The 27,999-nt window shown below is 36.5% G+C and overlaps 1 protein-coding gene across 1 annotated transcript in view; it reads right to left on the reverse strand.

The window, feature by feature from the left end:
• CDC16 (cell division cycle 16) overlaps positions 1-27,999 on the reverse strand; it is a 786,728-nt gene that overhangs the window by 66,956 nt on the left and 691,773 nt on the right. Inside the window, exon 17 of the mRNA XM_044071112.1 lies at positions 27,125-27,215. Coding sequence (XP_043927047.1) covers positions 27,125-27,215 — 91 coding nt within the window. The remainder of the gene's footprint in view (positions 1-27,124; positions 27,216-27,999) is intronic.

A 27,999-nucleotide genomic window follows, 5' to 3' on the forward strand; every position in this document is an offset into this window, starting at 1 on the left:
CCTCTTCCCTGACGTCAGTGCAGCAGGGGTATAAAAGATGCAGCCGATGCCATTTTCTTCAGTTTTTCTTGTCCCAGATGTCAGGTGCCCCCAAATTGGTAGGCTGAAAATTATTAAGTATGCATGCACAAAAATAAACATTTCCTTCATCTACAAGCAAATACACCACATAGGTTGTACAGGATAGAGAAGTACAGATAAGTCCCAGCAAAGAAAAAGGGGGATGGTGGGTGGGTAACCTGGACGGCAACAGTGAATAAACTCGAACATCTACATTTATGGTAGGTACACAACTGTACTATGTTCATCGTGTTTCACTGTTGCAGTCATTACTCTTGGGTTGAATCCCAAAGCGGAGGATGGGTGGCTGGGCTAAGTAGAATTAGGAGAGGCTATGAGGCCCTGCAGAACTGCAGTGGCAAAGCCTGCTCTGGATTTAGAGTAAAGAGGTAAGTGGTAGTGCTTCGTAAAGGTGTGCACTGAACTCCAAGTTGCAGCCTCTAAGATGTCTTTGGTTAGTACGCCTCTGAGGAAGGCTGCTGAAGTGGCTGCTGCTCTGGTAGAATGAGGCCTAATGCCCGTAGGCACTGATTTGCCATGCTGAGAATAGCAGAAACGGATGCAATGGCCTATCCATTTAGAAATAGTCTGTTTTGAGATAGCCTTTCCTTGTGATCCTGCAGCATATGACACTAAAAGTTGCTCAGTCTTTCTGAAAGCTTTAGTTCTATCCAAGTAGAAGCTTAGCTGCCTGTGTATGTCCAAAGAATGCAGAATTTTCTCACCCGTGTTCTGTGGATTTGGATAAAAGGTACGCAAGTGAATGGTTTGGTTGAGGGCCATACTGGACACCACCTTAGGCATAAATGTTGGGTTTGTCCTCAGAGAAACCCTGTCTGGATAAAAAATGATAAAAGGTTCCACAGCCATGGGTGCTTGTAACTCCGAGACTCGTCTTGCAGAGGTTATTGCTAGGAGCAGAGCTGTTTTCCAGGATAAGAATTTTATATCCGCTGTTGAGGCTGGCTCAAAAGGAGACAGTGTGAGTTTTTCCAAGACATAATTGAGGTCCCATGCCAGAATTGGTGCTCTCCTTGGAGGCCTGATGTTTTTGGCCCCTCTGAGGTACTGCCTTATTAAAGGATGAGAAAAGATAGGTGGTTCCGTATTGTAATGGGCTGAAATGGCAGAGGCATGAATCTTATTTGATGAAAAAGATAGGCCTTTGTCCAGCATCTCAGTTAGGTATTGCAAAATCTGAGGGATATTTGGTACATACGTGTCAATGCCTTGTTCCTGGTTCCAAGCACAGAATCTCTTCCATTTTTCTGCATAAGATTTTCTGGTACTGGGCCTCCTGGCCTCCAAGATAACATCCATCACTGCTTTTGAAAAAGGAGTGTTCTGAATGGCTACATTATCCGCCATGCTGCCAGATTTAAGGTCCTGAGTTGGCTGTGCAGGATCTGATTGTTCTGTTGGGTCAGTAAATGAGAAGTTTGAGGCAATATCCATGCTGGACCTTGAGACAAGCTCTTTAGGATTGGGTACCAGTGCTGGCGTGGCCAGTCTGGTGCAATCTGTATCATTTTTGGCTTCTCTTGTCTGACCTTTAGGAGTACCCTGGGAAGGAGAGGCAGTGGAGGAAAGGCATATACTGTCAGATTTTTCCAGCTGAAGGATAGGGAGCCCACTCTCCATGCTTGTTTGTGATAAATCCTTGTGCAAAATCTCTGTATCTGGCAGTTGTGAGGGGAGGCAAATAGATCTATGTCTGGGCATCCCCATTTCCTTGTTATCATTCTGAAGACTTGTGGATCCAGTTTCCACTCGTGGGGATCCATGAGGTTTCTGCTTAGTTCGTCTGCCAGAGTATTTGTTTTTCCTGGCAGGAATTGTGCTTGCAGGTGAACTTGATAAGCCAATGCTGTGTCCCATAAGGTCATTGCTTGTCTGCAGAGGGGGTAGGAATGTGTACCTCCCTGCTTGTTTATGTACCACATGACCATAGTATTGTCTGTCTTTATCAGTAGCTGTCCTGGATGAAGTAGATCCTTGAAAGCTGTCAGGGCATTCTGAACAGCTAGCATCTCTTTTTGATTGATGTGAAGATGCATCTGGCTTGCAGGCCATGCATCCGTTGTCAGTGTCTGTCTGGCTGTGGGTAAAGTGAATGGCAGACCCTTGTTGTGGTGACAGGCCTCTGCCCACCATCGAAACTCCTGTTGCAGGCAGGGAATGATGGTAATTACTGTCTCCAGGCTGTGGCAATGCTGAGTCCAAACACATTTTAGATACCATTGTAGTTTCCTCATATGCAGTCTGGCATATGGAATTAATAGAATGCAGGATGCCATGAAGCCCAAGGCCTGCAGGGTTTTCCTTGCAGATAACTGGGTCTTTGTTGCCAATTTTTTGAAGTAAGAAGTCAGTTGCTTTTGTTTGTCTGGTGTGAGTTAAGCCATCTGGGCAGTTGTATTTAAGCTTGCACCCAGGAATATTATCTCTTGAGAGGGTACTAGTTTTGATTTCTTTTCGTTTACTGTGTACCCTAGGCAAATTAGTAATCTTTTTACAAACTCCAGATGCTTTAGAAGAATGTCTTTGGTCTCTGCTTGAATAAGGCAGTCGTCCAAATAGGGATATATTTGAATTCCTCTGTCTGCAAAATGCAATTACTGGTGCCAGGCATTTTGTGAAGACCCTGGGCGCAGTAGATAAGCCAAAGGGCAGTGCAGAGAATTGGTAGTGCATTGAGCCAGCTATGAATCTGAGATCTTCTGCAAGATTGTCTGATTGGGACATACAGGTATGCCTCTTTTAGGTCCAAAGTTACGAGCCAAGCCTTCTTGCCCAGCATGGGCAGCAGCTGCTAGAGTCAACATCTTGAATTTTGGAACCTCCAGAAACGTGTTTAGTATAGACAGGTCCAGTATTGGTCTCCAGGTTTTGTCCTTTCTGGGCACTACAAAAAGTCTAGAGTAAAATCCTTGTCCCTGCTCTTGTTGTGGTACTTGTTGAATGGCCCTGATGTCCATGAGGGCTGTAATTTGCTTTTGTGCCTCTGCCCATTGATTGTGTGGCAGGTCTGGCATACCTTTTGCCCTTGGTAGGGTGTGAAAATGGAACCTATAGCCTTGGGACACTATGTTCAGGACCCATTTGTCTTGGGTAACCATTTGCCAGTTTGATGAAAAAAGTGCTAGTTTTCCCCCTAAGGGGGCTGCCAAAAGAAAAGTGCTTGGAGCTGGCAGAGGAAAGTCATTGGGACTGTTTCCTGTAAGGTTGTGATTTGTCTTCTCTGCTTTTGGAGGTAGGAGCACCCCATTGTTTAGGCCTGTATGAGACTTGGGGCTGAGACCTGCCTCTGGGATGTCTGTATCTGCCTCTTTGTGGTCTGTCTGTCACTGGAAAGGACCAATTTTTAGAAGGCCAGTTCCTGCTAAATCTGGGTGGCTGTTTCCTGTAAGAAATCCTTAACTGTCTGCATGGATTTCGCTTTATCCTCCATTTTCTTCAACACCTCTTCTGCTTTAGCACCAAACAATGTATCATGCTGTAATGGGGCATCTAATAATTTTGCTTTAACATGATCAGGCAGATTCTGTTCCTTTAACCAAGCATGCCTTCTAATAACAGAACCTGTAACAGCGACCCTGCAAGAGGCCTCCAGTGAATCATAACCACATTGCAAAGTATGCTTTTCCACTTGTTCTGCTGCATGCAATAAATCCTGCATTTCTTTGTTCTCTGAACATTCAGTATTTGTCAACATTTTCTGTTTAAACAGTGAGATTAAGTATTGCTGATATTTAAGCATATGAAACTGACAATTTAAAGCCCTTACAGCCAAGGTAGCAGAAGTATAAACTTTTTCCACCATCTGTCCAGTGCCCTAGAATCCCTATCAGAGGGGACAGGGTTTTTTGCAGTGGAAGCTTTGACCTCTTTGGGACCCTGAGATATAGTTTCTGGGTCTGCAGCAGGGTTTTTATACAGGAATTTATGAGAATCCGGGACCCTGTAGTATCTGTCTGGCTTAGCAGGTGCAGGGGGTAAAGAGTCAGGGGACAGGCTGGACTCTGAAAATACATCATATACAATGTCTAGAACAGGTGGAATAGCAAGGGGCCTGTGCTGAGGAAGTAGTAGAAAGTCTCGGAGCCTTTTCTTAGATTCAGAGTAATCCTGGCTCTCCCAGTGGAAATGCTCCCTCATGGTATGCAGGGTTTCCCCAAAAGAATAATCCTCAGGAGAGGCTGAAGGAATGGATTCTTCAGCATCAGAGTCCTCATAGGGAGGCATAGAATAATCCTGTTCAGAAGAGGAATCAGAGGAAATAGAAACCTGATCAGAAGAATCATATTCTGTCTCTTGCCTAGGCCTCTTATCAGGAGGGGGATGGGAACACCTGATTAAAGTAATTAGGTCTTCAGCCATTTTAAGCATCTGATTTTAGGCATGGATGTCTGAGTAGGAGAATGCTGTACTTGTTTCTTTGTCTTTAGAGCTGCTTTAGTCTTTAACTTTGAAGCTGAAGATGGTTTAACATATAACTGTGTAGGTCTGAAGACACCCTCAGAAGCCAATGCCTGCTCAGCGGCTCCGGACCCATCTGAGGGAATGATTTCTGAGTGTCCAATACCTCGAGTATTCATAGGCCCAGTCGGCTCCACATGGGAGTCGGAAGCGGCCTGTGGCTCTGAGGTAGTGGGCGCAAGGGGCTGCGAAAGCGCCTCACTGAGAACCGGCGAACCGACGACTGGCCTAACGGAGGCCTCGTTGTCGGTTTTGGACCTCGGATGCCTATCTTGTCCTTGCGTTTTTTGTAAACTCCGGTCGTCGGCTGTTCCGATGGCATTATATAACTAAATCTTCGGCCAAAGTAATGAAATGCAAAATCGAACCGACGCTTAACAGTGCGTTGGTTAAATCTAGCACAAAACCGACAACTAGCACCATTGTGATCAGGGCCTAGGCAAGGAATACAGTAAGAGTGAAAATCCTTATGAGGTATTTGCTTCCCACAAGAAATACAACTGTTAACTTTTTCTGACATCGGTCTGGAGCAAGAAAAAAGTTTCCCCAATGGGGTACTTAGCTTTAATGAAAACTTTGGTTCTGAAATTCGGATTTAAAAATCTCAGGAGTTGGCCTACCAGCACTTGCGAACTGCTTTTGCTTCGGGCACCGCACGGCAAGAAAGACTGAAGAAAATGACGTCGGCTACATCTTTTATACCCCTGGCGCACTGACGTCAGGGAAGAGGCGACAGCAACTGACGCCGGACCTAGACTTTGGAATTCAGGCTGACTGCGGGTAGCCTGCCAGCAGGATAAACCAAGAGTAATGACTGCAACAGTGAAACACGATATCCAAGCATTCTTGGAAAGCATAGGAAGAAGCTGCTATAGGGTGAGCATTTTGAATTTTGGTATCACCAGAAAGGTGTTTAGAATGGAAACATCTAGGATTGGGCGCCAGGTGACCTCTTTTCTGGTTACCAGGAAAAGTCTGGAATAGAAACATTGGCCTACCTGGTCTGCAAGAACATGCTGAATTGCCCTCATGGAGAGCAAGGAATGGACTTGCTTTTTTGGCCTCGCCCACTGGTTTGGAGGAAGATCTGGGAACCCTTTTGGGGTTGGCAAAGTGTGGAAATAAAATCTGTACCCCTGGGACACTATGTTGAGGACCCATCGGTCGTTGGTAATAGAGGCCCAGTTGTTTGCATGGAAGGAGAGTTTTCCTCCTAGGGGCCACAAGCATGTGAGCAGAGGTAAGGGGTGGATGTGTGAAGTCATTGTGAGTTCTTACCATAAGGGGGTGGGGCTTAGCACTCCCTGTTTTTGAAGAGGAGGAACTCCATTGCTTAGATCTCTGCATTCCCTGGGACTGCTGTCTGGGGCTTCTGTTTCCCCTGGTTCTGGGCTGAGCTGGCCTGGAGGTGGCCAGAAAGGGCTAGTGCTTGGAGGGGCAATGCCAACTGAACCTCAGAGGCTGGACCTGTAAAAAGTCTTTAACTGTCTGCATAGATCTTTAAGACCTCTTCTGCCTTGTTGCCAAACAAATTGTCTTTGTTCAATGGAGTGTCCAATAATTTTGATTTGACATAGTTTGGCAAGGTCTGTTCCTTAAGCCACGCATGCCTTCTAAGGACAGAACCAGTGACTGCTACCCTGCAAGATGCTTCTAGGGCGTCAAAGCCACATTGCAAGGTGTGCTTATTAACTTGGCTTGCAGAATGCATAAGCACTTGTAATTCTTTATTTTCTGCACAAGCAAGAAAGGAAGATATTTTTTGTTTGAGTAGTTCCATGGTATGCTGCTGATATTTCAGCATGTGGAACTGACAATCTAGTGCTCTAATAGCAAGAGTTGCAGAGGTGTATACATTTTTACCCCATCTCTCTAATGCTTGGGAATCCCTGTGTGAGGGGCTAGGATTCTTAGCTGAGGTTGCTTTAATTCCTTTAGGTCCTTGGGAGATGCTCTGGGTCAGCAGTAGGATTTCTGAAAAGGAATTTGAGAGAGTCAGGGTCTCTGTAGTACCTGTCAGGTTTCCTAGGAGCAAGAGGAAGGGTGTCAGGAGTCAAACTGGATTCCATAAAAACATCATCCACAACATCCAGGACAGGAGGAATGGCTAAAGGTCTGTGCTGTGGTAAATCTAAGAAGTCCCTGAGTCTCTTCTTTGACTGAGGATAGTCCTGACATTCCTACTGGAAATGCTCCCTTAAGGTATGCAGGGTTTCACCAAACGAAAAATCCTCGGGTGGAGAGGCAGAAGGAATGGATTCCTCTGCATCAGAATCCTCATAAGCAGAGAGGGGTTGCATGTCTTCATATTCAAAAGCATCAGAGTCATTGGGCTCCTGTTCAGATAAAACCATTGGGGACAAGTCTCTTTCTTTTGGAAGGGGTAGCCTGGCTTCCACTAATAAGCATAATAAGGTCTTCCACCATTTTAAGCATTTGAGATTGAGGCATGGAAGCAGGTGACTGAGCTTGGGTTGTCGTTTTTTTGGGCGTAGTTCGTACCCTGGGTCTTAGAAACTGAGTAGTTTTAGAAAGAACTGAAGACATGAAAGAAGTTGTCGGTTTGTGTCGAGTGTCGGTAGCATGAAGAACTTCCTTGGAAGCCGGTGCCTGCTCAGCGTCTGCGGACCCATCCAAAGTAGAGACATCCGCAGAATGCTTAGTTGAAGAAGAGTCTCATGGCATACCAGACTCCGAAAGGGTCTCGGTAGCGCCCTGCAAATCCCACAGAAGCGGGCATCATGGGCTGTGAAAGCGCCTCACTGAGGACTAGAGAACTGATGACTAGCTTAGCGGAAGCATCGTCGGCAGTTTTGGACCTGTGTGTACTGTCTCTGTCTTTATCCTTAGGTTTTTTCGGAAGATCGGTAGTTGGATGGCTTACCAAAGCCATATTGGAGATCGAGGACTGAGAGTGAAAATATCTAGCTACAATAAGGGCCTGACGACGTATAGTTCTGGCATTGAACAAAGCACAAAAGTGACAGCGAGGGACGTCGTGGTCTGGGCCTAAACAGGTGATGCAGTAAGAATGGAAGTCTTGGTGTGGTATTTGCTTTCCAGAGGTGAGACAACTGCTAACGTTTTCCTGACATCAGTTAGAGCAAGAAAAAAGGATCCCGAACAGGGTACTTAGCTTTAGAAGACTTCAAGTTCAATTCGGAAACAAAAACTCAGGTAGTGGCTGACCGGCAGTCATGCGAACTGCTTTTGCTTTGGGCTCCTCGGCAAGAAAGACTGATGTAATGGCGTCAGCTGCCTGAATTTATACCACTGATGACCTGACATCAGTCCTGGAGTGACAGCAACCAAAGTAGAAATACTAAGCCTCTGGTATTCGGGCCGACTGAGGGCTACCCCTGGCAGGATAACCCAAGTGTGATGACTGCAACAGTGAAACACGAAGAACATCTATGTTTTTTGCAAAATCTAGTTTACTCAAAATTTCTCTTTCCCACCAGCCTACGACTAAGCTGGCAAAGGCTGGAGCTACTGAGGACCCCATAGCTACTCCCCTTATCTGCTACAGTATCTATGATTAAACAGAAATAAATTATTTTCTAGTGCTGTTTCTAAGATGGAGCAGTACAATTCAACAAGAGAAGTATCTATATCTGTATACTTGTTTAGATATAATCTTATACAGTCAATACCTTCTTGTTGGGGTACTGAGGTAGACAGAGACACCACATCTAAGGTTGACATATAACAATTGCCTTCTTCATATCTATACGCATCTAGAAAGGAATTAATGCTGTTCAAAAAATCCCAGAAAACTCTAATGTAAAATGGTGAAGCCTGAACTATAGGGTGTAATATATAATCTAGAAACATTGAGATTCCTTCTGTGCTACTGTGTGTTGCAGACACTATAGGTCTAAATGTTTTTTTCGCATCTTTATGAATTTTTGGTATCCCTAACAGAATACCTATTTTAGGATATTCAACCAACTTAAAACTATATAGTTCGAAATCTATTAATCCAGTCATGAGGCACTCGTGCAAACAGTGCTGTGTATACTTAAAGCTATCATGCACTTGTACAGTCACTGCTAAGTATTCTTCACTACTGTCAAACATTTTTTTTTCAATAGCAGTGAATGTTTGTACATTCATGACTACCAAGCTACCTCCCTTGTCTGCTTTCATGAATCTCACCTGTTTCAAGTTACTGAGTTCATGCAGAGCTTTCTTTTCTTCTGTGGTCATGTTGAAAAAAGGTTTCCCTATTTTACTGTTTAACATTAACCTTTTGTAAGTCCATGAATTTTTTTGTCCCAAAGTTTTAACTTAACACATCTTATAACATCTAATATTTTTCTTAGATCATTTCTTTTTTTTACATTTTCCGTTAAAATCACAACTGAAGTTTCCTGTTATTATGATAATCATATTTATCACTACATTAGTCTAAATCTAATAAAATAACCTTTCCCTTTCTTTAGAATTAGTGTAAGTATATAATGTTATAATTCTATACACTTGTTTTATTTTAAATCTACAATGGTTAATCTTCCCATTTTTGCTAAAGTTACATCTAATAACTTTAATGCATTTCCACAAAGTATAGCTATTCCAGAACATCGCCCATTTCCCAAATTCCAGATTTTCTTTCCTTCCCATAGTCTTCTCTGTAATCATTCTTCATTTGTTAAAAATCTTGTGTCTTCTATTATAATTACATCTACATCATGCATTACACCAACCCCAAATCCCTATTCTTCTTACTATATTATTAACAGTACTCACATTTACAGAAAGCACTACAATTTTAATTTTCCCTTTTCATTAGATTTATGGTTTCATAAGTTCATGGCTAATTACTAGGCTAGCTTTCTTAACAGGCTATTCAAAACCTAGCCAATTTTCCACCCAAAGGTGAGAATCAAACACTATCCCTTGTGTCTGTGAGTCAAACACCTTAGTCATTATACCACACCCCAATCATCAGTTGCACATATTATTTTCCTTCCATTTCCTTTCTTTTTTCTTTTGGACTTATCCCTTTAAATTTCCTTTTTCTGTCTTTTACCGAAATATTTTTTTTTTGTTTTACTACGTCCCAATTTAGGTCTTTTTCATCACCTTCTTCTACAGCCTCTGTTGTTTTTTCTTATCTAATGCTTCTAATTCTACAACTTCTAAAATTTCTTCTCTTTGTTTATTTTCTTTCTTTTTTCAATACTCTTATTTTCATTTTTGCATTTTCATTTTTGCAATCCTTCCATAAATGTCCCATTATGTTACATTTGTAACATTTCAATTCACATTTTTGTATCATGTCACATTTCCACACAAGCATAACATTTTCTTTTGTCACATTTACGTATCTAATGTCTATCTTTTCCACAAAGAAAATAAAAAAAAAGTTTTGTGTTTTCCTCAGTATTTTACAATATCTCTATTCTCCTCCCCATTTATCATGCTTGGTATATGTATATTTTTTCTCTTTCTATTCTTAACACAATATTACAAATCTAGACACCAGTGCATAAACTGCTTTTGTTATAAACTTTTGCAATGTCCAGTACTTTACATAAAGTTTTCATATGTCCTATCAAAGTTTTTCTTTCTACCGCTGTTTGAAATTATACATGAATTTTCTTTTTTGTTTCCCTGTTAAATGCTTTAATCACAAGGATTCCATGGGTTACAGTGTTTCTTTCTTTTCATATAAAATTTGCACTGAAAAAACAGTTTCAAATATAATGTCACAAAATGTCTCTTTGCTATTAAGAATAAATGTTCTTACTTCATGTGCTTTTAACCCAAAGCTACTAAATTGTCCCATGCTTCATACCTGTCCATTTTTGTCTTTACTTTGAACCCTTACCATGTAATTCTGTTTTTCATTTTCTTCGGCCTTCTTTTCTGCTACTCCACTTTTGTCTTTTACTTTCACTGCATATGTTTTCTTTTCCATCTCACTACTATTCTTTAGGATCGTCTCCGCATCCTCCTTTTGTATTTTCTCCATAATGTCCCCCCCATGAAAAATCTCCTTCAATTTCTGGCTCACTCTGCATCATCATTTCTTTAATTAAATCATCCCGCAACCCTCCTGGATTGGAGGGTTGTAATTATACAGCCCATTTGCTGACTCATCTCCATCAAACAGATTTCTTTGAAAGATCTGTTCAGAATCCTGCACACATTCTCCGGTCTTGATATTTGCTCTCTCATCCACTTCTTTCACCACTCCATCATCTCCTTCTCTCTCCAACTGCCTCCCTGTTTCTCTGGGCCACCTCTGTGCCCGGAACAGAAACAGGAAGTGCTGCTGCAAAATGGGTCACACTCGCAACAATGATGAGTAGTTTTTTTTTTATTAATATATACATTACATATTTACATATTACATTATTTACATCTATTTACAAATCTCCATGCATTATAAACTTCAATTTAAGCACCCCCAACTCTTTTACCCACAACCAAAACATTATTTTCTCCAAAATCTTTGTAAAAGTCCATTTTCCATTGTATTTAATTTCATTTAGTCTCTCATTACATATAGTCCATGAAACATAAAATATTACTCTGTCCATTTTCTTCACTTTGGGCACCATAATAACCTAATTCTATTAAATCCATATTTATTTGCTCATATTTTAACAAACTTTTCACCCTATGACATTTACATATTTCTTTCCACAAATTAGTAACCCTTTCACATTTCAAAAACACACGTTCAGCAGTCTCAAACTCTCCACATTTATTACATATTCTATCTTGCTTTTTACTGTATGGTGCCTTAACCGGCAATATTCTAACAGACAATCTCCATAAAAAAATTACATTCTTTAATCTTTTTTTTAGTTATTATATCTCATCATTATAGCTTTTTTCTTAACTATTTCTACATCTTTCCATGGATCAATGCAATAAAATGCTTTCATAACACTTAAGTACCATTCCTTTCTATTTTTCTCACATATATTCTTTTTTATTTTTCATAACACAATTTTGTTTTGGTACACTTCCATTTCTTCATTCACAATGCTTTTACTTCTTTTTTTACTTTCATTCCTTCCCTCATTTCTTTATATTTATAATATAGTATCATTTCTATCAAGTTTTTTTATTTTCCTTCATAATGCCTTTTAATACATTATATAAAATTAAAGATTCTGCATGCACTATTGGGTTTGTTAAACTCAAGCCTCCTTGCTCTTCTTTCATATACAGAATCCCTCTCTTGAATGGATTCAGTCTACAGCCTCATATAAAAGAAAATATAATTATCATTAGTTCTTTTTCATATTTAATAGGAATCATACAGATGTTAGCAACATAAGCAATTTTTCCTATTGCAATGATGTTCAACAACTGTGCTTTTTTCTATATAAAAATCTGTACGATTTCCAAAAAATAGTCATATACTTTACTTCTTTTAGTACATTATCCCATTTCTGTCTGTATTCATTCCTTCCAAATATTATTCTCAATATATCTATATATTTTTCATTGAACTCAGCACCTCCTATTATGCCTTCAAAACAAATTCCTTTACTTTTCTCTTCATTTATACTTAAACCAATTTTTTAAATTTATACTTAAATTTTCAGTTATTTCTTCCATCCATACTTTATTTTTAACAATTAATACAATATCCGCATAGGTACCTGCGGTGGAGGTGCTGCGGTAGCATTGTCGCCTCACAGTAAGACGCTGTCCGGTTTGATTCTCAGCTAGAGCGTCTTCTGCGTGGAGATGTGCGTGAATGGGCGTGCCTTTGTTGAAGGTTATGTATCAGGGCTGGTAATTCGACACGTAAAAATCAACTACCGATCATTAGCGGACCGGAGTTCCGCTGTGGCAACCCCTACCCAGGAAAAGCCGAAAGACACAAAAAATACAATATCCGCATAATTGTATATTACTGGCAACTGTACTTCCTTCATCATTTTGTATCCACTGCTACATGATATTTTATTTTTATTTCTTCCCCAATCCCGCCGTTTACATTTAGTTTCACATAGTTCCCTTTCATAAACAGATTTTATTACTTGTAAGTTTGTTTACTTACTTTATATGCCTGCAAAATTCCCCATAATGATTTATACTGAATATTATCATAGGCTTTACTTATATCCCCTATCATAACCTTCGCTTGTACATTTTTATTATATCAACGGTTTCCCTTATTATCCATAATAACTCTTGACTTCCTTTTCTTCCGAATACATTTTGGTCATATATTATATCAATTTTTAAAACCTTTTTGTTATTATTCTCATAAAAAATGTATAATCCTTATTATTCAATGCTATAGGTCTCCAGTTTTTTTATCTCTTTATTTCCTTTTTTAAATATAAATTTTATAACTCCTATACATATCTATTTCTCTTTAATTCCAGTTTCTAACCATTCATTCATTACTTCTATACAAATAATTTTTTGCCACTCTTTCATTTTTTATACATACCATATTCAATTCCATCCAATCCTGTTGCAGAATCCATACAATCTTGTTGCAGAATTCATGTTACAATCTTTTAGAATTTCATTCAATTCTTTCATAGATATTTTTGTTCTAAATACTCATTATCTGCATTATCTAATGTCTCACCTTTATAAATTTGTTTTAGGTTTTCTTCTCTTTTAACAAATAATGCCAATACATATTCTTCAATTATTCTGTATATTCCTTCTTGCTGTCTTATTTGCTTACCTTCCTTATTTTTAATTCTTATTATTTTCCTTCTTTTACAATTTTAGTCAAATATGGTGCTACCTCTTCTTTCTTTCCTTGTAAAAAATATTTTGATTATATAACACATTGCTAATTTTAACTTGATTCATTTTATATATTTCTCTCTTTCATAAAAGGAATTTTTTTTATTCTCTAAGTCTCTAAAAGTTTACTGACTTAATAGCTTATATTTATCTTTTTCTTCTCTTATTTTCTTCCTTATACATTCTAAAAACACTTTTTTATATTTCTATTTAAAATTAAGTCACCAGGGTCCAATTCTCATAAAACTCTCTCATATTCATATGATTTTTCCATAATTCCAGAAGTTCTTTTCTTTTGTAAATCCAATTCCCTTTCCTTAATTCTCTATTTCTTTTTCTATTCTGATATATTCATTCCTGCACTTTAACCCATATAGCCACATGATCTGAAAATCCAGCATACTTAATTCCTTATTCATAACTTTTATACTATTAGATATTAAAAATAATCAAATTATGTTCTAATTTCATTCCTTTTGTAGGTTGAGTGGTTATTCTCCCATACCCTTAACTTTCCACTTCTCATAATTTCTTTAACAATTTTAACATCACAATTGCTCTTGTTTTCTCTTAAATTACAATTAAAATTACCCACCAACATAATGTCCATAATAACACAAACATATTCAAGAATATTTTTCAACATCCTTTCTCTCTTTTTTTTTGTTATGTATGCATATAAAGCTATAATTCTATGCACATATTATTTGCATCTGAAGTCTATTACCGTAATTCTTCCTAGTTCCACTACGGTTGCATCTAATATTTTAATGCTTTATTGACATAATACACATATGCCAGAGCACATTTCTTTTCCCATGTTCCAAACTACCTCACCATTCCAAAGTTTTTCAGCTTGTGTTCTTTCTTCCTCTGTTAATCTATTTTCTAAAACAATATGTGCGTCTACTGTAGCACACCACTGTAATATACCTATTCTCTTCTTAATATTTTTCATACTGTTCACATTTAAAGCTACTATTTTTCAGCTTTTAAGAACAGTTAGTATAATAAAATGTTTATTCCTTTCCTTTATTTTCTCTAAGCATTATAGTTTTGAATTTTCTTTTCCTTTCTTTAACTCTTTTCCCTGCTGAATTATTTTTATTTCTTACTGTGCATCAATCAGCTTCTTCCTCAGTTGTCTCCTGTTTCTTTTTCCTTGTTATTTTAACTTTATGTATAAGCTCTTTATCAGTCACATCTTTTTGTACCTTTTCTTGTATATCACATTCTTCTGTCTATCTCTCCTGTATAACTTCATTTTTATTCACATTTATTACACATTCTAGTTATGAATGACCAGTATTGCCACATTTTTTACACTTTAAATCACACTTTTTGCATGATGCCCTGTTTTACTACATAAATAACATATTTGTATCACAGTAATTGATTAAATGATCATTTTTTTCCCAGAAAAATAACAAGTCTTTGGTTTAACCCTATATTTTACAACCCCCTATTACCATGAACATTAATAATACTAGGTACATGCATAACATCATTTTCCATTTTCAGTATTACTCCACATTCCCATCCCACAGTCCGTTGTGTCCTTTCATCATATATTTTTGTAGTGTCTCTTACTTCTTTACGTATAGTTAACAAATGTTCTTTCAGTTCTTTTGCTTCAACTTCAGTTCTAAATTGTATAATTTTTTTGTCTGTCTGTAAAAAGGTTGTACCACATATTGTGATCACGGATATTTTTCTTTTGTTCATATGTACCCCCAAAAGTTTCCATGGCCTGCCCAGTCTCAAATATCAAGTAATAAAATGTCTCTTATTAATTAAAATAAATGCTTTTACCTCTTTTGCTTTAACATGGTGCGATGACAGAGTCCCAAACCTCATACCTGTCCAAACATTCTTCTTTTTTACTGCTCACATGTACTGTATATTTCTTTTTTGTTTATTTTATGTCTTCTTTGCTCCTTCTCCCACAGTTTGTGCATATTTTTTTGTCTCTTGAACTTTGTCTGGTACAGTCTCTCTTTCTCCTTTTTCTTCTTCTATTTTTTCCATGATGTCACTCCATGAAATTGCTGATTCACTTTCTGGCTCACTTTGTTTTACCATTTCTTACAAATAATCATCTCACACCCCCCCCCCCCGATTGGAGAGTTGTAATTATGCATTTTTCAGAGATAACTCTCTCTCCTTCAAACAATCTCCCCTGAAAGTTTTCCTATGAATCCATTTCTGTTACAGTTACAATCTCCCTTTCCTCCAATATCACTGTATTTTCTGCACCCACAGCATCAGAAAAAAAAAACTTCTGGTAGTGAATCTACCATTTAACTACATTTTCAGCAACATTCACTTCATTTTAACAAAAGCTGAATCAGCCATGTTTTTACCCTGCCTCCACGCCTGGACAGGAAACAGGAAGTCAGGAAGTGTAACACCTAAAGCCTTCCCCGACTACCAAGAGTAGGGGAAGTTTGCTTATGTCCTGGACAAATTTACCCCAATAGCATAAATACCACCTCAGGTCTCCCTTGAAAAGATGTCACTCGTCTAGTGGGACTAACCCGAACCTCTTCTGCCTTGGTGCCAAACAAATTGTCTTTGTTCAATGGAGCGTCCAATAATTTTGATTTGACATGGTCTGGCAAGGTCTGCTCCTTAAGCCACGCATGCCTTCTAAGGACAGAACCAGTGATTGCTACCCTGCAAGGTGCTTCTAGGGCATCAAATCCACATTGCAAGGTGTGCTTATTAACTTGGCTTGCAGAATACATGAGCGCTTGTAATTCTTTATTTTCTGCACAAGCAAGAAAGGAAGATATTTTTTGTTTGAGTAGTTCCATGGTATGCTGCTATTTCAGCATGTGAAACTGACAATGTAGTGCTCTAATAGCAAGAGTTGCAGAGGTGTATACTTTTTTACCCCATCTCTCTAATGCTTGGGAATCCTTGTGTGAGGGGGTAAGATTCTTAGCTGAGGTTGCTTTAATTCCTTTAGGTACTTGGGAGATGACCTCTGGGTCAGTAGTAGAATTTCTGAAAAGGAATTTGTGAGAGTCAGGGTCTCTGTAGTACCTGTCAGGTTTCCTAGGAGCAGGAGGAAGGGTGTCAGGAGTCAAACTGGATTCCATAAAAACATCATCCACAACATCCAGGACAGGAGGAATTGCTAAAGGTCTGTGCTGTGGTAAATCTAAGAAGTCCCCGAGTCTCTTCTTTGAGGATAGTCCTGACATTCCCACTGGAAATGCTCCATTAAGGTATGTAGGGTTTTACCAAATAAAAAATCCTTGGGTGGAGAGGCAGAAGGAATGGATTTCCTCTGCATCAGAATCCTCATAAGCAGAGAGGGGTTGCATGTCTTCATATTCAAAAGCATCAGAGTCATCAGACTCCTGTTCAGATAAAACCACTGGGGACAAGTCTCTTTCTTTTGGAAGGGGTAGCCTGGCTTCCCCTAATAAGCATAATAAGGTCTTCCACCATTTTAAGCATTTGAGATTGAGGCATGGAAGCAGGTGCCTGAGCTTGGGTTGTTGGCTTTTTGGGCGTAGTTCGTACCCTGGGCCTTAGAACTTCAGTAGTTTTAGAAAGAACTGAAGACACGAAAGAAGTTGTTGGTTTGTGTTGAGTGTCGGTAGTGCGAAGAACTTCCTTGGAAGCCAGTGCCTGCTCAGCGTCTCCGGACCCATCCAAGGTAGAGACATCCACAGAATGTTTAGTTGAAGAAGAGTCTCACGGTATACCGGACTCCGAAAGGGTCTCAGTAGCGGCCTGCAAATCCACAGAAGCGGGCATCATGGGCTGTGAAAGCACCTCACTGAGGACTAGAGAACTGATAACTAGCTTAGCGGAAAGATCGTCGGCAGTTTTGGACCTGTGCGGTCTGTCTCTGTCTTTATCCTTAGGTTTTTTCAGAAGATCGGTAGTCGGATGGCTTACCAAAGCCATACTGGAGATTGAGGACTGAGAGTGAAAATATCTAGCTACAATAAGGGTCTGACGACGTATAGTTCTGGCATTGAACAAAGCACAAAAGTGACATCGAGGGACGTCGTGGTCTGGGCCTAAACAGGTGATGCAGTAAGAATGGAAGTCTTGGTGTGGTATTTGCTTTCCACAGGTGAGACAATTGTTAACTTTTTCCTGACATCGGTTAGGGCAAGAAAAAAGGATCCCCAATGGGGTACTTAGCTTGAGAAGACTTCAAGTTCAATTCGGAAACAAAAACTCAGGTAGTGGCTGACCGGCAGTCGTGCGAACTGCTTTTGCTTCGGGCTCCTCGGCAAGAAAGACTGATGTAATGGCGCAGGCTGCCTGAATTTATACCACTGATGACCTGATATCAGTCCTGGAGTGACAGCAACCAATGTAGAAATACTAAGCCTCTGGTATTTGGGTGACTGAGGGCTACCCCTGGCAGGATAACCCAAGTGTGATGACTGCAACAGTGAAACACGAAGAACATCTATGTTTTTAGCAAAATCTAAAATTTCTCTTTCACACCAGCCTACGACTAAGCTGGCAAAGGCTGGAACTACTGAGGACCCCATAGCTACTCCCCTTATCTGCTACAGTATCTATGATTAAACAGAAATAAATTATTTTCTAGAGAAGTATCTATATCTGTACACTTGTTTAGATATAATCTTATACAGTCAATACCTTCTTGTTGGGGTACTGAGGTAGAGAGAGACACTACATCTAAGGTTGACATATAACAATTTCCTTCTTCATATCTATATGCATCCTGAAAGGACTTAATGCTGTTCAAAAAATCCCAGAAAACTCTAATGTAAAATGGTGAAGCCTGAACTATAGGATGTAATATTTAATCTAGAAACATTGAGATTCCCTCTGTACTACTGTGTGTTGCAGACACTATAGGTCTAAATGTTTTTTTTTTTTGCATCTTTATGAATTTTTGGTATCCCTAAAAGAATACCTATTTTAGGTTATTCAATCAACTTAAAACTGTATAGTTCAAAATCTATTAATCCAGTCATGAGGCACTCGTGCAAACAATGCTGTGTATACCTAAAGCTACCATGCACTTGTACAGTCACTGCTAAGTATTCTTCACTACTGTCTAACATTTTTTTTCAATAGCAGTGAATGTTTGTACATTCATGACTACCAAGCTACCTCCCTTGTCTGCTTTCATGAATCTCACCTATTTCAAGTTACTGAGTTCATGCGGAGCTTTCTTTTCTTCTGTGGTCATGTTGAAAAAAGGTTTCCCTTTTTTACTGTTTAACATTAACCTTTTGTAAGTCCATGAATTTTTTTGTCCCAAAGTTTTAACTTAACACATCTTATAACATCTAATATTTTTCTTATATCATTTCATTTTTTTACATTTTCTGTTAAAATCACAACTGAAGTTTCCTGTTATTATGATAATCATATTTATCACTACATTAGTCTAAATCTAATAAAATATCCTTTCCCTTTCTTTAGAATTAGTGTAAGTACATAATGTTATAATTCTATACACTTGTTTTATTTTAAATCTACAATGGTTAATCTTCCCATTTTTGCTAAAGTTACATCTAATAACTTTAATGTATTTCCACAAAATATAGCTATTGCAGAACATCGCCCATTTCTCAAATTCCAGATCATCTTTCCTTCCCATAGTCTTCTCTATAATCATTCATTTGTTAAAAATCTTGTGTCTTCTACTATAATTACATCTACATCATGCATTACACCAACCCCAAATCCCTATTCTTCTTACTATATTATTAACAGTACTCACATTTACAGAAAGCACTACAATTTTAATTTTCCCTTTTCATTAGATTTATGGTTTCATAAGTTCATGGCTAATTACTAGGCTAGCTTTCTTAACAGGCTATTCAAAACCTAGCCAATTTTCCACCCACAGGTGAGAATCAAACACTATCCCTTGTGTCTGTGAGTCAAACACCTTAGTCATTATACCACACCCCAATCATCAGTTGCACATATTATTTTCCTTCCATTTCCTTTCTTTTTTCTTTTGGACTTATCCCTTTAAATTTTCTTTTTCTGTCTTTTACCGAAATATTTTTTTTTGTTTTACTACGTCCCAATTTAGGTCTTTTTCATCACCTTCTTCTACAGCCTCTGTTGTTTTTTCTTATCTAATGCTTTTAATTCTACTACTTCTAAAATTTCTTCTCTTTGTTTATTTTCTTTCTTTTTTCAATACTCTTATTTTCATTTTTGCAATCCTTCCATAAATGTCCCATTGTGTTACATTTGTAACATTTAAATTCACATTTTTGTATCATGTCCCATTTCCACACAAACATAACATTTTCTTTTGTCACATTTACGTATCTAATGTCTATCTTTTCCACAAAGAAAATAAAAAAAAAAGTTTTGTGTTTTCCTCAGTATTTTAGGATATCCCTATTCTCCTCCCCATTTATCATGCTTGGTATATGTATATTTTTTCTCTTTCTATTCTTAACACAATATTACAAATCTAGACACCAGTGCATAAATTGCTTTTGTTATAAACTTTTGCAATGTCCAGTACTTTACATAAAGTTTTCATATGTCCTATCAAAGTTTCTCTTTCTACCGCTGTTTGAAATTGTACATGAATTTTCTTTTTTGTTTCCCTGTTAAATGCTTTTATCACAAGGATTTCATGGGTTACAGTGCTTCTTTATTTTCATATAAAATTTGCACTGAAAAAACTGTTTCAAATATGTCACAAAATGTCTTTTTGCAATTAAGAATAAATGTTCTTACTTCATGTGCTTTTAACCCAAAGCTACTAAATTGTCCCATGCTTCATACCTGTTCATTTTTGTCTTCTTTACTTTGAACCCTTAACCATGTAATTCTGTTTTTCATTTTCTTCGGTCTTCTTTCTGCTACTCCACTTTTGTCTTTTACTTTCACTGCATATGTTTTCTTTTCCATCTCACTACTATTCTTTAGGATTGTCTCCGCATCCTCCTTTTGTATTTTCTCCATAATGTCCCCCCCATGAAACATCTCCTTCAATTTCTGGCTCACTCTGCATCATCATTTCATTAATTAAATCATCCTGCAACCCTCCTGGATTGGAGGGTTGTAATTATACAGCAATTTGCTGACTCATTTCCATCAAACAGATTTCTTTGAAACATCTCCTCAGAATCCTGCACACATTTTCTGGTCTTGATATTTGCTCTCTCATCTACTTCTCTCACCAATCTATCATCTCCTTCTTTCTCCAACTGCCTCCCTGTTTCTCTGGGCCACCTCTGTGCCTGGAACAGAAACAGGAAGTGCTGCTGCAAAATGGGTCACACTCGCAACAATGATGAGTAGGTTTTTTTTTATTAATATATACATTACATATTACATTATTTACATCTATTTACAAATCTCCATACATTATAAACTTCAATTTAAGCACCCAACTCTTTTACCCACAACCAAAACATTATTTTCTCCAAAATCTTTGTAAAAGTCCATTTTCCATTGTATTTCATTTCATTTAGTCTCTCATTACATATAGTCCATGAAACATAAAATATTACTCTGTCCATTTTCTTCACTTTGGGCACCATAATAACCAAATTCTATTAAATCCATATTTATTTGCTCAAATTTTAACAAACTTTTCACCCTATGACATTTACATATTTCTTTCCACAAATTAGTAACTCTTTCACATTTCAAAAACACATGTTCAGCAGTCTCAAACTCTCCACATTTATTACATATTATATCTTTCTTTTTATTGTATGGTGCCTTAACTGGCAATTTTCTAACAGACAATCTCCATTAAAAATTACATTCTTTAATCTTTTTTTTAGTTATTACATCTCATCATTATAGCTTTTTTCTTACCTATTTCTAAATCTTTCCATGGATCAATGTAATAAAATGCTTTCATAATACTTAATTACTATTCCTTTCTATTTTTCTCACATATATTCTTTTTTATTTTTCATAATACAATTTTGTTTTGGTATTCTCTCATTTCTTCATTCACAATGCTTTTACTTCTTTTTTTACTTTCATTCCTTCCCACATTTTATATTTATAATATAGTATCATTTCTATCAAGTTTTTATTTTCCTTCATAATGCCTTTTAATACATTATATAAAATTAAAGATGCTGCATGCACTATTGGGTTTATTAAACTCAAGCCTCCTTGCTCTTCTTTCATATACAGAATCCCTCTCTTGAATGGATTCAGTCTACAGCCTCATATAAAAGAAAATATAATTATCATTAGTTCCTTTTCATACTTAATAGGAATCATACAAATGTTAGCAACATAAGCAATTTTTCCTATTACAATGGTGTTCAACAACTGTGCTGTTTTCTATATGAAAATCTGTATGATTTCCAAAAATAGTCATATACTTTACATCTTTTAGTACATTATCCCATTGTTGTTGTCTGTATTCATTCCTTCCAAATATTATTCTCAATATAGCTATATATTTTTCATTGAACTCAGCACCTCCTATTATGCCTTCAAAACAAATTCCTTTACTTTTCTCTTCATTTATACTTAAACCAATTTTTTAACTTTATACCTAAATTTTCAGTTATTTCTTCCATCCATACTTTATTTTTAACAATTAATACAATATCCGCATAATTGTACATTACTGGCAACTGTACTTCCTTCATCATTTTGTATCCACTGCTACATGATATTTTATTTTTATTTCTTCACCAATCCAGCTGTTTACATTTAGTTTCACACAGTTCCCTTTCATAAACAGATTTTATTACTTGTAAGTTTGTTTGTTTAGTTTATTTGCCTGCAAAATTCCCCATAATGATTTATACTGAATATTATCATAGGCTTTACTTATATCCCTTATCATAACCTTCGCTTGTACATTTTTATTATATCAACGGTTTCCCTTATTATCCATAATAACTCTTGACTTCCTTTTCTTCTGAATACATTTTGGTCATATATTATACCCATTTTAACAACCTTTTTGTTATTATTCTCATAAAAAAATGTATATCCTTATTATTCAATGCTGTAGGTCTCCATTTTTTATCTCCTCTTTATTTCTTTTTTTAAATATAAATTTTATAACTCCTATACATATCTATTTCTCTTTAATTGCAGTTTCTAACCATTCACTCATAACTTCCATACAAATAATTTTTTGCCACTCTTTCATTTTTTTATACATACTATATTCAATTCCATCCAATCCTGTCGCTGAATCCATACAATCTTGTTGCAGAATTCATGTTACAATCTTTTAGAATTTCATTCAATTCTTTCATATATATTTTTGCTCTAAATACTCATTATCTTCATTATTTAATGTCTCACCTTTATAAATTAGTTCTAGGTTTTCTTCTCTTTTAACAAATAATGCCAATACATATTTTTCAATTATTTTGTATATTCCTTCTTGCTGTCTTATTTGCTTACCTTCCTTATTTTTAATTCTTATTATTTTTCCTTCTTTTACAATTTTAGTCAAATATGGTGCTACCTCTTCTTTCTTTCCTTGTAAAAATATTTTGTTTATATAACACGTTGCTAATTTTAACTTCGTTCATTTTATATATTTCTCTTTCTTTTTCATAAAAGGATTTTTTTATTCTCTAATAAGTCTCTAAAAGTTTACTAACTTAATATCTTATATCTATATTTTTCTTCTCTTTATTTTCTTCCTTATACGTTCTAAAAACACTTTTTTATATTTCTCTTTAAAATTAAGTCACCAGAGTCCAATTCTCATAAAACTCTCTCATATTCATATGATTTTTCCATAATTCCAGAAGTTATTTTCTTTTGTAAATCTAATTCCCTTTCCTTAATTCTCTTTATTTCTTTTTCTATTCTGATATATTAATTTCCTGCACTTTAACCCATATAGCCACATGATCTGAAAATCCAGCATACTTAATTCCTTATTCATAACTTTTATACTATTAGATATTAAAAATAATCAAATTCTGTTCTAATTTCATTCCTTTTGTAGGTTGAGTGGTTATTCTCCCATACCCTTAACTTTCCACTTCTCATAATTTCTTTAACAATTTTAACATCACAATTGCTCGTTTTCTCTTAAATTAAATTAAAATTACCCACCATAATGTCCATAATAACACAAACATATTCAAGAATATTTTTCAACATCCTTTCTCTCTCTTTTTTTGTTACGTATGCATATAAACCTATAATTCTATGCACATATTTTTGCATCTGAAGTCTATTACCGTAATTCGTCCTAGTTCCACTATGGTTACATGTAATATTTTAATGCTTTATTGACATAATATACATATGCCAGAGCACGTTTCTTTTCCCATGTTCCGTTCCAAACTACCTCACCATTCCAAAGTTTCTCAGCTTGTGTTCTTTATTCCTCTGTTAATCTATTTTCTAAAACAATAATATGTGCATCTACTGTAGCACAGGATTGTAATATACCTATTCTCCTCTTAAGATTTTTCATACTGTTCACATTTAAAGCTACTATTTTTCAGCTTTTAAGAACAGTTAGTGTAATAAAATGTTTATTCCTTTCCTTTGTTTTCTCTAAGCATTATAGTTTTGAATTTTCTTTTCCTTTCTTTAACTCTTTTCCCTGCTGAATTATTTTTATTTCTTACTGTGCACCAATCAGCTTCTTCCTCAGCTGTCTCCTGTTTCTTTTTCCTTGTTACTTTAACTTTATGTATAAGCTCTTTATCAGTCACATCTTTTTGTACATTTTCTTGTATAACACATTCTTCTATCTCTTTCTCCTGTATAACTTCATTTTTATTCACATTTATTACACATTCTAGTTATGAATGACCAGTATTGCTACATTTTTTACACTTTAAATCACACTTTTTGCATTATGCTCTGTTTTACCACATAAATAACATATTTTTATCACAGTAATTGATTAAATGATCATTTTTTCCCACAAAAATAACAAGTCTTTGGTTTAATCCTGTATTTCACAAAACCCCTATTACCATGAACATTAATAATACTAGGTACGTGCATAACATCATTTTCCATTTTCAGTATTACTCCACATTCCCATCCCACAGTCCATTGTCTCCTTTCATCATATATTTTTGTAGTGTCTATTACTTCTTTACATATAGTTAACAAATGTTCTTTCAGTTCTTTTGCTTCAACTTCAGTTCTAAACTGTATCATTTTTTGTCTGTCTGTAAAAAGGTTGTACCACATATTGTGATCACGGATAAATACTTTTCTTTTGTTCATATGTACCCCCAAAAGTTTCCATGGCCTGCCCAGTCTCAAATATCAAGTAATAAAATGTCTCTTATTAATTAAAATAAATGCTTTTACCTCTTCTGCTTTGACATGTTGCTATGACAGAGTCCCAAACCTCATACCTGTCCAAACTTTCTTCTTTTGTACTGCTCACACGTACTGTATATTTCTTTTTTGTTTATTTTATTTCTTCTTTGCTCCTTCTCCCACAGTTTGTGCATATTTTTTTTTCTCTTGAACTTTGTCTGGTACAGTCTCTCTTTCTCCTTTTTCTTCTTCTATTTTTTCCATGATGTAGCTCAATGAAATTGCTGATCCACTTTCTGGCTCACTTTGTTTTACAATTTCTTACAAATAATCATCTCGCACCCCCCCCCCCCCGATTGGAGAGTTGCAATTATGCATTTTTCAGAGATAACTCTCTCTCTCTCCTTCAAACAATCTCCCCTGAAAGTTTTCCTCTGAATCCATTTCTGTTACAGTTACAATCTCCTTTTCCTCCAATATCACTGTATTTTCTGCACCCACAGCATCAGAAAAAAAAAACTTCTGGTAGCGATTCTACCATTTAACTACATTTTCAGCAACGTTCACTTCATTTTAACAAAAACTGAATCAGCCATGTTTTTTCCCTGCCTCCATGCCTGGACAGGAAACAGGAAGTCAGGAAGTGTAACACCTAAAGCCTTCCCTGACTACCAAGAGTAGGGGAAGTTTGCTTATGCCCTGGACAAATTTACCCCAATAGTATAAATACCACCTCAGGTCTCCCTTGAAAAGATGTCACTAGTCTAGTGGGACTACCCCGGTCAACAAAAGGTAAGCAAATAAATAAACAAATAAATGATTAACTGACAAAAACGCACAGACATTAAAAACTTTAACAACAAATTTGCTCTGGAACTTATTTCATCATGTTTTACATATAGACATTCTGCAAAGAATACATCCTTTCTAACATAGCAAATCTTGCTTGACTGAGATGAAGCAATACAAAAATGGGCCAAATAAATATAAAAATAAAAGACACATACATTTTTGGGATGTATATCATCTAATTTCACATATATGCTGTGCTCACCAGAGTAACCGTGTTGTGATAGAATACGCATTAACTAGTTCTGATCAACAGAAAAAAACTTGTCTGAATATTAGACTGAGAAATCAATTTGAATTTAAATGACAGAAACTTTAGCTATAAATATAAATGCTGCAAAAATGTCATATTTTCTGATATTTACTTTAGCTCCCTTCACAAAGAAATTGTCCTTTTCAAAACACTGTTTGCTCAGCAATTTTTTTGCAGGCAAAAGTCAGAGCAAACACTAATGCACTAATTAACTGGTACATAAAATCCAACAGATACTCCAGACAAACATTATAAGTAAAATGAAACTCAAACAATCCTCATTTCATAAAGGGAGCCAGCACCCTGGTTTTATGCCTTTTTTTAAATTTAGTTTTTATTTATTTATATTTTTGACTAGGATAGTCCCACTAGACCAATCACCTCTTTTATGGGAGACCCTAGGTTGTAGTCCTAGTGCACCATGGCACTTCCCCTACTCATTTGGACAAGTGCGTGTGATTGTTTTATACTCACCTGAACACCCATTAACTTGGGCAGATGGGGACACATTTTAAAATTTCATCCAAATGATAACTGTACAAATATTTTGCCCTACACTACCCAAAAGATTCACAAGTAAGCTTCCAGTCATCATTTCTGGAAACTTTCTCTCCATCAATTATTTAGTATAAAAACGCATCAATTATTTAGTACAAAGCTGAGTATACCCGTCATCAGCAGTAGCTTTACTGTAAAATAGTTTGCGGGTGGTATAGAATACACTTGGTACTTGAAAAAAATTAATTTTACATTTTCTGCTGGGATGCCACTAGCATCACTCTCTTATTCTAAATAGATAAACTTGTCTTTAATTGGCGATGCACCATTTATCTCACTGTTACTGAAAACACTTGTATGTCATAACTTCTGCAATTTGCAGATGGTTTTAGAGAAAAAAGGGAGATTTTTTTAGCACTCCTAGCTGCCTGCATGAGACTGGTTTGCCATGCATCATGTTTACTCCACATGGCATAAGTCTTTTAAGAAATACACTGATAAAACCTCAATGAATATCTCTGTTAACTTCCTCCACATTCTATACAACTCTGTCACTCACTATAAAGTCACTGTTCCCCAGGTATAAACTCTATTCGAGTACCCTAAACACTAACTTTATAATTTACATACTGCCTCCTTAAGGTGTCTGACTTTGTCCTATCTGCATATGCCAACATATACAGCTCAGATTACTGCAATGCACCTTATTCTTACATATCAGTGCTACTGATATGCTCCAGATGAATTCAAAATACGTACTTTGTACTGCACTGAGGTAAATTTTGAGCTCATGTACCACCACAAAATCTAGGTGTCAGTAATTTTCTCCATGGCTTGAGTTGGTATCTAACACTGTGTTTGTTCATACACCTTACTGCTGCACTGTATATGCTTAATATACTTAATATATTACATTTGGCTGTGCCAGTCTTGTAAAGTGTTATGCTTTAAAACATAGAAGTGAAAAGTTATGAAGAAAAAATAAGATTTTGATGTATATCTGAAACATGGAGAACAACTTACCAATGTAAGCCTCAGCATCTCCAATGTACATTTCAATACAGTGTCCAAGCATAGTAACTGAAAATGTATCATCTCTTCTTAGTCCAAGAGCCTACAGCAAATAAAATACAAAATACATGAACAGAATGTCACTTTCCAAGGTGTGTACAACTTGCTACAGTGCTTTAATGGAAAGAAAAAATCAGCCTTATCCATTCATGAAGAAATGAATAAAAGCATATTGTAATAGGTTGCCCTGTAAAATAAAGCAATTAAAATACAGCTATTTTTGAAACCCAATAAATAACTATCACTGAGAGAATGAAACCTTTTAAATTACCAGTAGAAGTCTTCTGGGGTGAAATCTACTGCAACTCATTAATGCACATTCTGCCTTAAAGGACTACAACAAATTACTTGCCAACTGGTGGTCACACTGCATTCAGCAGTAACGAAGGTATGCATCTCTCTTACCACAAAAAAGAAGTTATCAAACATATTTGTCTAAAATAGCATTCTAGTCTACATTACGGACTGTACAGTTAATGAACAGTGCTACAAGTGCTGCTGCACACATAGTGTATGTAGTGGAGTCATAAACTGAGCCAAGAGGTAGTGGAATGCAATTTTAGAGATGGGTACAGCATATCGCAAATTAAAAAACAATAAGCAACGCCCATCCAGGTGGCACAATACACTGTAATTGTACACAAGTCGAAACATAAAGAAAGCAGGATCAACAACATAACATGACATAAATCATCATCATAAGTCAACAAAACAGACACTAGGTCAGTCAAGCCACTGAAAAGTGCAGTTTTCATCTATATACAGCTTTTCCACCAGCACTAAACCATGATTTGCTGCAATAAAGATCTTAAATTCATTTGCAGTAT

Source organism: Protopterus annectens, chromosome 5.part0 (genome assembly GCF_019279795.1).
Source record: "Protopterus annectens isolate FY-2018-M chromosome 5.part0, PAN1.0, whole genome shotgun sequence".
In the NCBI taxonomy this organism is placed as follows: domain Eukaryota; kingdom Metazoa; phylum Chordata; order Ceratodontiformes; family Protopteridae; genus Protopterus; species Protopterus annectens.